Genomic DNA, 15,308 nt, shown 5'->3' with positions numbered 1-15,308 from the left:
TACTTAATGCTCCACTGTTAAAAGTTTTTTCTTGAAGTTTCTAAATTTTTTATTTTATACTAGCACTATGACCCAGCAACACCGGGTTATAATGCTAGTGCATACATATACAGCTGCATGCGCGTACACATACACGCGGGTACTGCCCAAATCTCCGACCAATCACATACAGCTAGCTGGCATTCAATTGGCGTATCAAGTTTCGGGCATTTTGATTGAGTTTTGGATAGAAAATTCACAAAAAGGTCGCTTCTATTGATTTTTTAATGGCTTTGCAGGGTGACTGGGGAAATGTAAAGATGTGCACGACCACCCTTGGACGGTTTTGAATGACCATAGAAAGTGTGAGCCCTCTAAACTGAAAAATTGTGGATTTGTATAAAGGACACGCATGCAGACATTTTGCTGTTTATATATAGAGAGATTCATTAATCTTTTTATAGCAATGAAATGGCAGAAACAATAGTTATTTAGCAATAATAATTCTCTAAACGAGATATAGACAGTAACTGCTCCATAACATAAGGGACGTTAGCCATCTGAATGTGGCTAGGGACAAGGCAGGGCGGTGGGGGTGTTACTGATGCATTTAGCCCCAGGCGATCATCAACGTCACCAGGAGGGCTGACGCCATCACGGCGTCCTCTAGCCTGCAAAGGGAGATCATTCCCCGAAATAGTTATTTAACCATGGGTCAAACCTGATGTAACAAAACTATGATCAAAGATGTTTTGGTTGTGCCCACCCTGTCTTGTTTTTTCCTGATTTGGAGGAAATTTGACTGCTGTTTCTTAGAAGTCACAGGTTGCTAGCCTCACACCACTCCAGAATCACCTGTCACATCTCTTCTCAATAGCCACATTTTATACTTCCCCCACCTCCTCCACCAGAATCTGCACTGCACTGATTGCTATGAAACAGTCCTTCTTTCCCAAATGTTGACCCCTACCATCAAAATTCCCACCCCGCACATATTTTTTTTTTTTTATTACTTGAAACAATCAACTTGCAACTAATCCAAGAACGATAACCATGTCACTTTACCCAGTTTTAGGGGACTATGAAGACCATGGGGGTCAGCCCCTTTTCTTTGACAAAACCAATAAATAAATAAATAAACCAAAACATTTAAACAAGTACAAAATAAAAGATCAAATAAATTGGAGACATGCACACTCCTTCAATTATGCTGTTGACATTGTGTACATGTTATATATTGTCAATTAATAAATGACCTAATACATTATTTGTTTAATGACTTTCCTTATTAATTATTGCATTTAAATGAATTAATTGACAGTTTCCCCTGTGGCTTTATTTCAATTTACCAAAGAAACAGTAAAAGAATTGAGTTAATTGCTTGGTAATATTTTATTTCATTCTTTTAGCATATTTGACTTTAAATCTTAGAAGAATTTTACTCCCTACTAACTTTCTTTGATAGAATTAAATACTAGTAATACACTAAGAACGATTCTTTTAAGAATACAAAAGTAAAGTTGTTGTTTTTTTTTAATCCAGTTTGTAACAGAGCAAGAATTAAATTTTCTTCATTTGAAAAGTTATATAAATGAAAGTGTAAAGTTAAATAGGTCATATTGACATATTTATTTAAAATTAGAAGATTTTACTACTATAGACATGTGTATGAAATGTTGTAGGAAAGGTTCACAAGAGAGGGTTCTTCAAGGTGAGCCCAATCAACAGGAGACATACAGGTAGACCAAGAATAAGATGGTTGTATAATACCCATAGTATCAGTTAGTTATGCTGAGCAGTGCTTTTCCTCTATTTTCCTATTCACAAGAACTACAAGTTCTTGTGAGGTTAACTTTGAAGTCTTTTGAGTCCACATTTTGTTTCTATACCTGGTATTTCTTTTCTAATCCTACTATAAATTCAGCTAAAAGAACTAAACCCTTAGTATACTGCAGTTCCCTACAGCCTTAACCTGTTCTGTTATGGCTTGGAGAACTATGACAAATTGAAATGGAATGAGATCCAAGCACTAGTAGAAAGAATTATTATATAGTCAAGTAAGTTAACTTATTTTAATACATATTCTTTGATCACCCCAACAAAAATTAATTTAAACAAACATATATTAAAAATAATATAATTTCATAAAAACTTGCTATAAATTAAGTCATTCGGAACTGTTTCTAAACATTTAGCACTTAAGCCAATGCGGGTTCCTTGGTTAGTGTCTCCCTAAAGAAATTCAGCAAAGGAATCTTTGAAACTGATGAAGGGCATCCAGCTGTAGAAACATTGCCAAATTAGACTGGAGCCTGGTGCAGCCTTCTGGCTTCCCAGAACCCCGGTCGAACCGTCCAACCCATGCTAGCATGGAGAACGGACGTTAAACGACGATGATGATGATGATGATGATGACCACCAATATTATGGAAATGAAGTCATGGGGGGAAAAAATGTCATATTTTAAGCATATCATTTATGTACATGCCCCCATCCACACCCAACCAGTACCTTACAAGCCTCCCCCACAACTCATCTTTCTAACACTTGTCCTGCCATCACTCTTCCAACTAAGGCACTATTTTCTCAGCTATTGTAATTATATGACAGTGGAACTGCAAATATTTCGTCCCACACCCCACACCTTTGTGCTACCCATTGTCTCTTTCCTTGGAATCATCTCTCTTGTTACCCATCATCTTTTGCCACTTTATTTTCCATTGAATACCCCTTTTTTCCATCCTGAACACCCTCTCATATCTACCATTAACAGCCTGTCCCACACTGTCACTTATTATATCCAGCCTTACATACATCTGAACTCCATCCCTGTCACTGTACATTCTCTCTCTCTCTCTCTTCTCCCAATCCTCTACTTCACATCATTTCCCTATTTCTCATCTATCTACAATCTTATTATATTATACTGTCCCACCCCTACCCATCCACCCATATATACTTCCACTTATCACCTCCTCTTCCCTGATACACTGCTTCCCCCCCCGCAATTGAGATTCCCCATTCACCACACCCTTATGCATATTCACCATCCACTGTATTCACCTCTCCCTACATCTAACCATCTGTTATTTTCTTTCCACTCTGTTGCAAACTGACCTACCTACCTACCTACCCAGCAATCCTCAATTCTCTAACCCTGTTCTCTTTTAATTCATCTTCTTGTACCTGAGGGTATGCCCTGACACTTCATTGCCACCATCTCTTCTACAGCTGGAGTAGCCATGAATTTCCTTATCAACAATAAAGCTGTTTCTGCACTTTCTATCATAATTTAATCTCTCAACATGTGACATCATGCCACTACTCACCCATCCTGTTGGGGGGTTTCTGTATTGTTAGATATTTGGTGACCTCACTGGAGCCAGTACCACCACAAAAAAAAATAGCTAAAAGCAGCTAATACACACAGTAAATTGGTTGGCATTAGGAAGGGGTATCCAACCGTAGAAACCCTGGTAGAGCAGACACTGGAGTTCAATGCAACTCTTTGGCTTCTCAGATAGAGTTGAATTGTCTAGGCCATACTAACATTGAAGATGGACATTAAATGATGATGATAATGATGAAGAAGAATTCTCAATAATAATAGAACAAGAAAATATTATAACTCATTATTTGATAATATATGACTTGTACACAAAGAGAATATTATCACCATCATCAACGTCATCATTTAATATCTGTTTTCCATGCTGATGAAAGATTTGAAACCAGTGGTTCTCAACCAGGGTCCATATAAGATCTTTGGGGGTCCATGCAACAAAATAGTAAATTGGGGATCCACAATAGTATTTTAAGGACCCCTGAAAAAATTTTGCTTTAGATTTATGTATTGGTATTTATTGCAAGAAACAACTTGGTTTCTTTCTCTACCATTTTACATAGTTCAACCTACACAAGTAGATGTGTAATAAACAAAATAGGAATTTTGAAAGACATTTCTATAAAACTAGTTTTTAAACATCGGGTGGCTATGAGGTCCACCATAATAGAATAGTAATAAAAAGAATCCATAGATAAAAAATAGTTGAGAGCCTCTGCTTTAGATGTATGTATTGGTATGTATTGCAAGAAACAGCTGGGTTTCTTTCTCTAACATTTTACCAACCCATACTAGCATAGAAAGCGGACGTTAAATGATGATGATGATGATGATGAAATCTACACAACTTAATGTGTTGAAAATCAAAAGAGGAAATTTGAAAGAACATTTTTAAACATCAAATGGTTATGGAGATCCAGCAGAATAAAATAGTTACCAAAAGGGTCCATAGATAACGAAAAAAAAAAATGGTTGAGAATCCCTGGTTTAAACAGTTCAACAAGAGCCAAGAAATCAATGGACTGCATTATGCTCAAATAATTTACTTAGGTGTACAGAATTTACATAATAGTATTACATGTATATGAATGGGAGGAGGTAATTACTGTTTTATTCAGTTATTTTAAATAATCTATGAAACAATAAATACATAAATCAATTATATAAAGAAATTTGTTTTGTGATTACTTTTCTTTCAGCTTAAATCAAATTCTAAAAAATAGTACACCGTGACCTATTTTCTTTTCTTTTTTTAAATGAATTAAAATTAAGCTATGGGGGAAATGTTTAAATCATACATGTTTATATATATATGTCCTTTAATATACACAGTGCTTAAATATGAGCTGCTAATAGTTTCATGCTGTTAAAACACTAATTCAACAGATGTGATATTGAATGATTTATCTCTCACTGGTTGGAGTACTTTTTTGTTGATGTCTTCTAATAACGGTTTCAAATTTTGGCACAAGGCCTGCAAGTTTGAGGGAAGGATCTACTCAATTACATCAACCACCAGTGCTCAGCTGGTATTTTATTTCATCAACACCGAAAGGCAAAGTCAACCTCAGTAGAATTTGAACTCAGAACCTAAAGACAGACAAAAATGCCACTAAGATAACAATCCTACCAACTCTAACAGAACAGTAAACTATATATTTTATTTTGTTTCAGGTATTATATGGCCATACTGGAGCATGACCTCGAAGAATTTTAATTCAACAAATTGTCACTAGTACTTGTTTTTATCATTTTTATAAGCCTGGCACTTACTCTATTGATCTCTTTTGCCAAACTGTTAAGTCCCATGGGCATAAATACACCAACACCAGTTGTTCAGTAGAGGTGGTGGAGGACATACACAGACACAAAGACACTCACACGCAAACACACACACACGTCAAGCTTCTTTCAGCTTTCCTCTACTAAATCCACTCACAAGGCTTTAGTAGAAGACACTTGCCCAAGGTGCCATGCAATGGGGCTGAGCCTGGAACTATTGTGGTTGGGAAGCAAACTTCTTACCATACAGCCATGCCTGCAGATAAATTTTAACAACAAAATGATCAGAGAGCCTTTGCATGATCACCCAACCAGCTAGAAAGAACAGCTACATCTCCCTTAAATTATACATTAATGTCAAAAATAAACAAAGGACTACCTACATTAGACAATAGGAACCCTGGTATATATATATATCGCAAAATCTAATTAGTTTGTGCCAGTCACGAGGCCAAATATTCCTGAAAGTTTCATTCGAATCCATCCACTGGTTCTTGTGATATCTAGTCCACAGGCAAACAAACAAACAAATATGACTGAAAACAATACCTTTGCTAGGGCAGAGGTAATAATAATAATAATCCTTTCTACTATAGGCACATGGCCTAAAATTTTTTTTTTTTTGGTGGGGGTCGATTACATCTACCCTAGTGCTCAACTGATACTTATGTTAGCAACCCTGAAAGGATGAAAAGCAGTCAGCCTTGGCAGAATTTGAAATAATAATAATAAATTCTTATAAATACAAATTTGTAAATTTAGTGATACACATCTTTTACCACTACCACCTCCCTCCTCCTCCTACTACTACTACTACTACTTCAGATGAAAGTCAAAGTAGATGCTAATGGGGTTACAGTTCACAATGTAAGGGGCTTAAACCCCGAGACCCATCACCAAGTTAGTTAAATATTCTACTGTTCTGCTACACCCTTGTGTCTTGGAATCAAACCAACATAGGACAAGTCAATAATAAAGTTTCTGTGATTGTTTGACATTGATACACAATGGAAGGAGGTATTGGCTAATGTAGTTAAGACATAAAAAGGAGGAATGGTCACGACTGGAAACCTTTGATTGTAGGTCAAGATAATTTTTTCAGTCATTTGACTGCAGCCATGCTGGAGCACTGCTTTGAAGGGTTTAGATGAATAAATTGACACCAGTACTTATTTTCTGAAGTTTGGTGCTTATTATAACGGTTCCTTTTTTTAAGAAACCACTAAGTTACAGGGACATAAACAAACTGACACCAGTTGTCAAAGAATGGAGGGAGAGAAACTCAGCACAAATAAAAACGTACACACATTTACAAGTGTGTGTATATATATATATATATATATATATAAACATTCAAGCGAGGTTGTTGCCAGTGCCACTGGACTGGCTCCTGTGCAGGTGGCACATAAAAAGCACCATTTGAGTGAGGTCGTTGCCAGTACCGCCTGACTGGCCCTCGTGCCAGTGGCACATAAAAGCACCCACTACACTCTCAGAGAGGTAGGTGTTAGGAAGGGCATCCAGCTGTAGAAACTCTGCCAGATCAAGATTGGAGCCTGGTGCATCCATCTGGTTCACCAGTGATGACGACAACGATGATGATAATATGCATGTATGCATCGATGGCAGGCTTCCATCTACTAAATCTTTTTAATTTTGGTACTTATTCTATAGGTCTCTTTTGTTGAACCATAAATTTACAGGATCATAGACAAACCAACGCCAGTTGTCAAGCTGGATAAGGAACACACACAACATAAACACATATGCATTTAAACACACACACACACACACACGACGACTTCCTCACAGTTTTTGTTTACCAAATTTACTGAGGCATTAAGTCAGCATAGAGTTTTAGTAAAAGATACATGCCCAAAATGTTGCAACATTTTTTTTCTCTATCTAATAGTTTGGTCTGGAGGCAAATACTGCACTTATAACTTTTGCAGATCCTTTTAGGTCAATGTTGTTTGTCTTTAACAACAGATAATCAATTATCACAAGAGAAACATGGGAAGGGAGAGAATTCCTAGTATGGAAGGACATGGTGAAACTGTTAATGCAGAACCTGGACACAAAATGGGTAACCATAAGAAAGAGAGACGAAAATCAGTCAGCAATTAAACAACAAGACTAAATCATCACAATGCTACAAGAGTAACAAGACTTCAGATTTAACGAGATAAATGTCAATTCCAGCATATTACTAGTACTCCTTTTCTCAATCACATAGGCATACTAGGCATGGTTGACCAGTAACTTCACCCTAACCAACAAGAAATGAGCTTCTTATTTCTTTACTGCCCACAAGGGGCTAAGCACAGAGGGGACAAACAAGGACAGACAAAGGGATTAAGTCGATTACATCGACCCCAATACTTAACCGGTACTTAATTTATCGACCCCCAAAAGGATGAAAGGCAAAGTCGACCTCGGTGGAATTTGAACTCAGAACGTAATGGCAGACGAAATACCGCTAAGCATGTATGGAATCTCATCATCTATTAGCTGCCATACATGGATGGCTAATGATGTGACGAATCTCTTTTCCAGTAACTTGAAGATGGATCTGTGGTTGGAGAGGTATTGTTTGAACGAATTTCCAAAACAGCCAATGTATCTCCATGGTTGGGTGTTGGCGGTGGTGTGTCTAGTGGTGTTGGCGTCACTGCTGCCAGCCGCCACTGTTGCTGGGACTGGCGCTGTTGGTGCTGGCATCGCTGGTGTTGGAATTATTGGAGGTGGTGAGCTGGCAGAAATGTTAGCACGCCAGGTGAAATGCTTAGCAGTATGTCGTCTATCTTTACATTCTGAGTTCAAATTCCGCCAAGGTCGACTTGCCTTTCATCCTTTTGGGATCGATAAATTAAGTACCAGTTGCGTACTGGGGTCACTTAATATACTGGCCCCTCCCCCCTCCCAAAAACTTTCGGGCCTTGTGCCTAGAGTAGAAAAGATTATTGGAGGTGACAATGGTGTTGGTAAATGTGCAGCTGTTGTTTATATATTGTATGTGAAGGTGCATATGTTTGTGTCTCCTTGTCTTGACATCACATGATTTTTGTGCATGAACGTCATTTTTATACAAGTATTTTCATTCATTTCTAATATTCCGTGAAAACATATCTGTCCATTAGGAAATATTACCTTGCTTCGAACAGGGGAGGGTTAGTGAGAGGAGGAGCATCTGACTGTAGACAGTCTGTGTTAATAAACTTTGTCCAACTCATGCATAGGAAAATGGACATTAAAATGATGATAATGATGATGATGATGATGATGATGTTGATGATTCAATTAATTCGGCCACTTTACCACCACAATAACAAATAATTATAAAAATGGTTTCTAACTGTACTTTATAGCTAAAAATTTTTTAAATGAGATAAAAATAGTATAATTTATTTCCATTTATCATATATTCGAGATCAAAAACTCCAATTTGTTCTTGTCGAGAAAATTTTTCAGGACATGTGTTTGGTTAAAGTTGAGTTAGTGTTACACACACAAAAAAAAAAGAACAAAAAAGAGAGAAAAAAGAAAGAACAAAAAAAAAGGGCATTACCTTGCTGTTCTAAAGTTGTTTTAACTTCAGTTTGGTCAGCTGCATGTCCAAGAGTTAACAAGTCCTAAAAGACAACAACAATATATGTATATGTGTGTGTGTGTGTGTGTGTGTGTGTGTGTGTGTGTGAACACATACAAATATTATATTTTATCTCATTTATAATATCTTTTTTTTTTTCCGTTTAAAGTTAAATTTACATAACCAAGCCTTCATTTTCTTTTTTAATCTTTTTCTGACCATTCTGAAGCGCCACAACAACCAATTTTTTTGTATATTACTTAACCCTTTTGTTACCAACCCGGCTGAAACCGGCTCTGGCTCTGAGTACAAATGTCTTGTTTTTATAAGTTTTGAATTAAAATCTTCCACCAAACCTTAGTCACAATTTATGTTCCTAACACTAGCTGAATGATGACTAAGTTATTTTACTAAATTCTTTGTTATATTCAAAGTAATTCAAAGAAACACAGAGCATCTCAAAATAAATATGGTAACGAAAGGGTTAATGCTTTGTTTACTCTCTCTCTCTCTCTCTCTCTCTCTCTCCCTTTTCATATATATATATATATATATATATATATATACACACACACACACATTATTTACCTTATCAGAAATGTTTGCCTTTTGGAAAAGTTGGCTTCTTGGATATGAAATCAGGTGAGTGTTCTGTACGGCACCATAACAACAAGGACAAACTACAAAAGCTGCCTTACTGTCCAAGCACTTCTGTAGCACCATGTCAGTTGCAACACCACAAGCATGGAGACAAGTTCCAACATCAAATTTGCCATGGAAATAACCAAGATTGCACTGAAATGAATAAATTATTTTAATTAGTTATATATATATATATATATATATGAATTTATCTGTGTTTGTGTGTGTGTGTGTCTGTTTATAACTGATTATTGTGTATGCTTATAAATTCAAATATGTATGTACATTTCAGTATATATATAAGTATTTATGTATATTTATATATGTATGTATATGTATACCTATATACATAAGTATTTAAATGTGTGTGTATTTTCATTTATTTTATATCTATATTTATTTATAACTTAACATTATGTACTTTATAATCTCTGACGAAGCCTAGAGATATACCCAAGTACTTCAGTTTCACCTGCCTATTACTTCACTCCACTTGAGTAATAAAGGTAGAATGAGGTATTTTTACCTCTTGGCTGAAACAGCTGTAAGTTATTTTCCCAATTTATATTCATGTATGTTATATTGTAATAATTACTAGTATCCTTATATATTAATATATTTTATATCTTATATGTATAGCATAATATGTTATACATGTATGTATATTCTTGTAATTGTCATTTTAGTAAATAAATAAATAAGTTGACATAATATAATGTCTAAAAGTTGATGAACCACCTATTGATCCTTTCCATTTTCTTATTGCTATATATATATATATATATTTCTTTACTGCCTACAAGGGGCTAAACATAGTGGGGACAAACAAGGACAGACAAAAGGATTAAGTCGATTACATACGACCCCAGTGCAAAACTGGTACTTGATTTATCGACCCCGAAAGGATGAAAGGCAAGTCGACCTTGGCGGAATTTGAACTCAGAACGTAGTGGCAGACAAAATACCGCTAAGCATTTCGCCCAGCATGCTAACGTTTCTGCCAGCTCGCTGCCTTTTATATGCATATATATATATATATATATATATATATATATGCACATTATACATGATGGGGTGCTGGAAAGCTCCTGGCTTTAAGGGCATTACAAAAAGCCAGGCTGGAGGCCCAGCCTTTCAAGTTCTTTTACATGGCTTAGAAAAACAGAAGAACCACAGTAATAAGTGTGTGAATCTGAGAGGGGAATGCGTTGAATAAAATCATAATAAACTGATCCTCCTGTATTTTCTTTTACCCAAAGCTAGGAACTTTTCAGCACCCGCTTTTGTATCATCATCATCATCATCATCATCATCATCATCATCATTTAACGTCCGCTTTCCATGCTAGCATGGGTTGGACGGTTCAACTGGGGTCTGGGGAGCCCGAAGGCTGCACCAGGCCAGTCAGATCTGGCAGTGTTTCTACAGCTGGATGCCCTTCCTAACGCCAACCACTCCGAGAGTGTAGTGGGTGATTTTATGTGCCACCGACACAGGTGCCAGACGAGGCTGGCGAACGGCCACGCTCGGATGGTGTTTTTTATGTGCCACCAACACAGGTGCCAGACGAGGCTGGCAGACGGCCACGCTCGGATGGTGTTTTTTATGTGCCACCGACACAGGTGCCAGACGAGGCTGGCAGACGCCCATGCTCGGATGGTGTTTTTTTTTATGTGCCACCGACACAGGTGCCAGACGAGGCTGGCAGACGAGGCTGGCAGACGGCCACGCTCGGATGGTGTTTTTATGTGCCACCGACACAGGTGCCAGATGAGGCTGGCGAACGGCCACGATCGGATGGTGTTTGTTACGTGCCCACAGCACGGAGGCCAGTCGATGCGGTACTGGCTACGGCCACGTTCGGATGGTTTTCCTTGTGTGCCACCGCACTGGTACCACAAAGATACAAATTCCATTGATGTTCATCTATTTTGATTTGTTCGTTTCATGGAAAACGGACGTTCAACGAAATGAACAAACGATGATATATATATATATATATATATATATATATATATATATATATATATATATATATATATATATATATATATATACATGAACATACACATAAATAGGAAATAGTGGCACAACAAGAAACCAATGTTTGCTGGAAATAGCAGTTGATAACTGTACAACGTTATGTAAGCTTTACTGAATGTATAGAGGCAAAGATGTGAGCAGGCGGCGAACACAAACAACAGCATCAACAACACAACACTTACTACTATAAGTACAAAGTTGATTACATTGACCCCAGTGTTCAACTGGTACTTATTTTAATGATCCCATAAGAATAAAAGGCAAATGATGATGATGATGATGCTAAGACTACTACCACCACTCCACCACCACCACCACTACTACTACTACAAACAATATAAAACATGTTAACATACCTGATACAGTGTAACATTGTTCAACTGTAGCTTGTCCACTCGACTTTTGGCTATCAGTAATGATTCTTCTTTGTTTTCAATTAAAAACACCTTAATAATAGCAACAACAACAATAAGAACAACAACAACTAAATAAACACTACACTATATATGGAAAATGAACGTTAAACGATGATGATGATGATGATATATAGAAAAATTTATATAACTAAGGATAAAATCGTTAATTTAAATATTGATCTTCTCAAGTGGCCAGCATGGGAATAAAAACCTTCAAAGGTAATAATTATTATTAAAATTATAATTTAGGGTATCTAAGAGATACCGCCACACTGGAAATAGCAGCCAAAACCTGACTCTAAAACCACATTAAATGTTCATACATTGCTGCTATTTCCAATGTGGCGGTATCTCTTAGATACCCTAAATTATAATATATATATATATATATATATATATAATCAAAATAAGCAACAAAGATATCCAGAGGTACTGCTGTACGATTGTTTCATGTGACTCCATTTAATTGAGCAATGCAAATATTACATCAATTTTAGAATGTAGAGCAATCTTCAGCTGCATAAAAATATAGAATTTAGTTAAATTCGAAGGATTCATTTGTATAGTTTTCTTATTATCCAAAATCACAAAGAGGATAAGTAGATAGACAAAGAACATGTTTCATTAACAACATCATAGTTGTAACTGATATTTTTTTCACAGGAAGACACTGCTTATCATTGATTTTATTTTGTTATTCAGATTTACTAAAGGAGGCGGGGGGTAGTTCTAATTTATAGACTAGGCTATCAAGTCTAATAGAAACTTTTATAGATAGGATAAAAAGACAATTTAAGTGGCAGAGTCATAAATCAAGATTTCTTTGAAGTAAAACCATTTGGTTCAGTAAGAATATATTTCAGCCAAATTTGCAGGCTAAAGCTTTAATACAGTGTGGTACAGTAACAATAGAAAAAACAGGATATGAGCAATAATTAATGTTCTTTTTGAAGAAATGCATCACAAAATAAGTTTAAATTAAAAATTTAGGATTACAAACCTTGCAATATGGAATAAGGCTAGCAACTATAATTCCTAGATGTCCCTGGAAAGAAAATGTAAATTTAGATTCAACAATGACGACAATATTTGAAGGGAAAAGACTTAAGTTACTTGAGACATAGTTTTCACATATATTTTACTGATATAAGCAAAGCACATCTAACTGGAAATTGAACGAGAGGGAGGGAAAACAAAACAAAAATCATTATAATGAACACTAGTGTGCAGGTGTGGCTAAGTGGTAAGAAGTTTGCTTCCCAATCTTCCATGGTTCCAGGTTGGCACTTTGAGCAAGTGATTTCTAATATTGCTCCAGGCTGACCAAAACCCTGTGAGCGGATTTGAAGATGGAAACTGAAAGAAGCCTGACTTATGTATTCAGTCCAAATATTCTACCTTTTTTATGTTAAAACTGACCAGATCTGGCCTCACACATGTAGCCTATAATGCCATTCTAAAAATATACAATCACATTGTTGAAATCTGGAAACTAGGAGATATTGCCTGATTAATTGAAAACAATATGAATAAATATGTGTCATATTTGACAGAGCAATCTGAATGCTAAAGATTTAAACAAATATGAAGACAAAATAACTGTCTGGCTAAAGAATTGAATGGCTGAATTGTAAGCTGGAGCACTGCCTTTAGTTGAACAAATCGACCCCAAGACTTATTCTTTGTAAGCCAAGTACTTATCCTATTGGTCTCTTTTGCTGAACCACTAAGTTACAGGGATGCAAACACACTAACATTGGTTGTCAAGCGATGGTGTGTGTGTGGGGGGGGGACAAAAACACAAACACACACAAACACATTATATATACATATATACAACGGGCTTCTTTCAGTTTCTTATTTTTTTATTGCCCACAAGGGGCTAAACATAGAGGGGACAAACAAGGACAGACAAAAGGATTAAGTCGATTACATCGATCCCAGTGTGTAACTGGTATTTAATTTATCAACCCTGAAAGGATGAAAGGCAAAATTGACCTCGGCGGAATTTGAACTCAGAACGTAAAGACAGACGAAATACCGCTAAGCATTTCGCCTGGCGGGCTAAAGTTTCTGCCAGCTCACCACCTTTCAGTTTCTGTCTACCAAATCCACTCACAAGGCTTTGGTTGGCCCGAGGTTATAGTAGAAGACACTTGCCCAAAGTGCCACACAGTGGGACTGAACCCAGAACCATGTGGTTGGTAAGCAAGCTATTTACCACACAGCCACTTCTGTGCCTATATCTAGGAGTACATTATCTTATGTGTATTATAATAGTATTAGTGGCTATAGTTGTTGTTTTTTAGCTTCAAGTCAGTCTTCATCCAGTGGACCTATGATCAAAGATGTTCCAGCCATTTCTACCCTGTTCAATTTCTCTCTTAGGTACAGTACATCTAAGACTACATTATAGAATATATGCTTTCTATTTTAAAACAGCAGAGCGTTATATGTGAGATGCTACTACTGTAAATCCTCGAGTATAGTCCGCCCTTGAGTATAATACGAATGGGAATTTTAGGGGGCTGTACCTCTGAAAAACTTATACGTTGTGTATAATATGCACCCCTTCTCGAACTTGAGTCAAGGGGGTCTATATAACGTCCTTGGTTTGTAAAAAATGTATACAGTAATGTCCTTTATCATTATTGTATATATAACATAATGCAAATGTGTAGCTTTTTTGTGCATTTTGTTTGCAGAAAATAAAGAAATAACAGTAATAAAGTTTAATAAATGTTGCTTACTGCAAGTTATGGATGATTCTTTTATGACTTCATTGCTTTCAGGCTTAGCTTAAGGTATTTTCGTGCCCTACATCACAAAATGCGTCTGAATAAACATTGCCGAACAGCAAATAGAGACTCAGACATTGTTTAGAAATTAATTTTCATTTTTAACCTTGTATATAATACGCACTAGGGATTTTGACCTTTAAATTTTGGGGAAAAAATACAGATTAAACTTGAGGATTTACGGTATGTCTAGCAGTTTATGTGACTACATGAAGCTCCCACACTGACTTTTAAAGAAACTCCCTCTCTTGTCTTTAAAGAGGCTTCCTCTCTGATCCTAACAGAGATTCCTTCTCTGGTTTTTATTCTGATTAATTATTTAATTAGAGTTAAACATTTGATGTTTTATTTCATAATTTCTGAAAGAACTATAAAGACACAAGTTCAAACTTACCCCACCACTGCAGAAATCTACAATAGTTTGGCCAGGTTGAGCTATTTTCCTAATTGCTGTAACAAGATTTTCTAGTTGCTGACATTTTTTGAGAGCTCTTTTCTCAGGAAGTCCACCTGAAATAGAAGAGGAGACAAATACTACAACAACAACAACAACAACAACAGCAGCAGATACAATAAGTAGTAGTAGTATAGTTGTAGTAGTAGTAGTGGTGGTGGTGGTGGTAGTAGTAGTAGTAGTAGTGGTGGTAGTAGTTGTTGTAGTAGTAGTGGTGGTGGTGGTGGTAGTAGTAGTGGTGGTGGTGGTGGTAGTAGTAGTA

The 15,308-nt window shown here is 36.4% G+C and overlaps 1 protein-coding gene across 2 annotated transcripts in view; it reads right to left on the bottom strand.

Moving 5' to 3' along the window:
• The window catches only part of LOC115222614 (glutathione S-transferase C-terminal domain-containing protein), a 64,642-nt gene that overhangs the window by 1,543 nt on the left and 47,791 nt on the right, over positions 1 to 15,308 (bottom strand). For both annotated transcript variants that reach the window (XM_029792917.2, XM_029792916.2), the window contains exons 10-14: positions 14,987 to 15,102; positions 12,795 to 12,839; positions 11,735 to 11,824; positions 9,282 to 9,488; positions 8,673 to 8,736 (exon numbers count right to left, since the gene is read on the bottom strand). In XM_029792917.2, the coding sequence (XP_029648777.1) occupies positions 8,673 to 8,736; positions 9,282 to 9,488; positions 11,735 to 11,824; positions 12,795 to 12,839; positions 14,987 to 15,102 (522 nt within the window). The remainder of the gene's footprint in view (positions 1 to 8,672; positions 8,737 to 9,281; positions 9,489 to 11,734; positions 11,825 to 12,794; positions 12,840 to 14,986; positions 15,103 to 15,308) is intronic.

Source organism: Octopus sinensis, linkage group LG20 (genome assembly GCF_006345805.1).
Source record: "Octopus sinensis linkage group LG20, ASM634580v1, whole genome shotgun sequence".
NCBI lineage: Eukaryota > Metazoa > Mollusca > Cephalopoda > Octopoda > Octopodidae > Octopus > Octopus sinensis.
The sequence above is the reverse complement of the archived record's forward strand: the minus strand, read 5'-3'. Positions and strand labels throughout refer to the sequence as shown.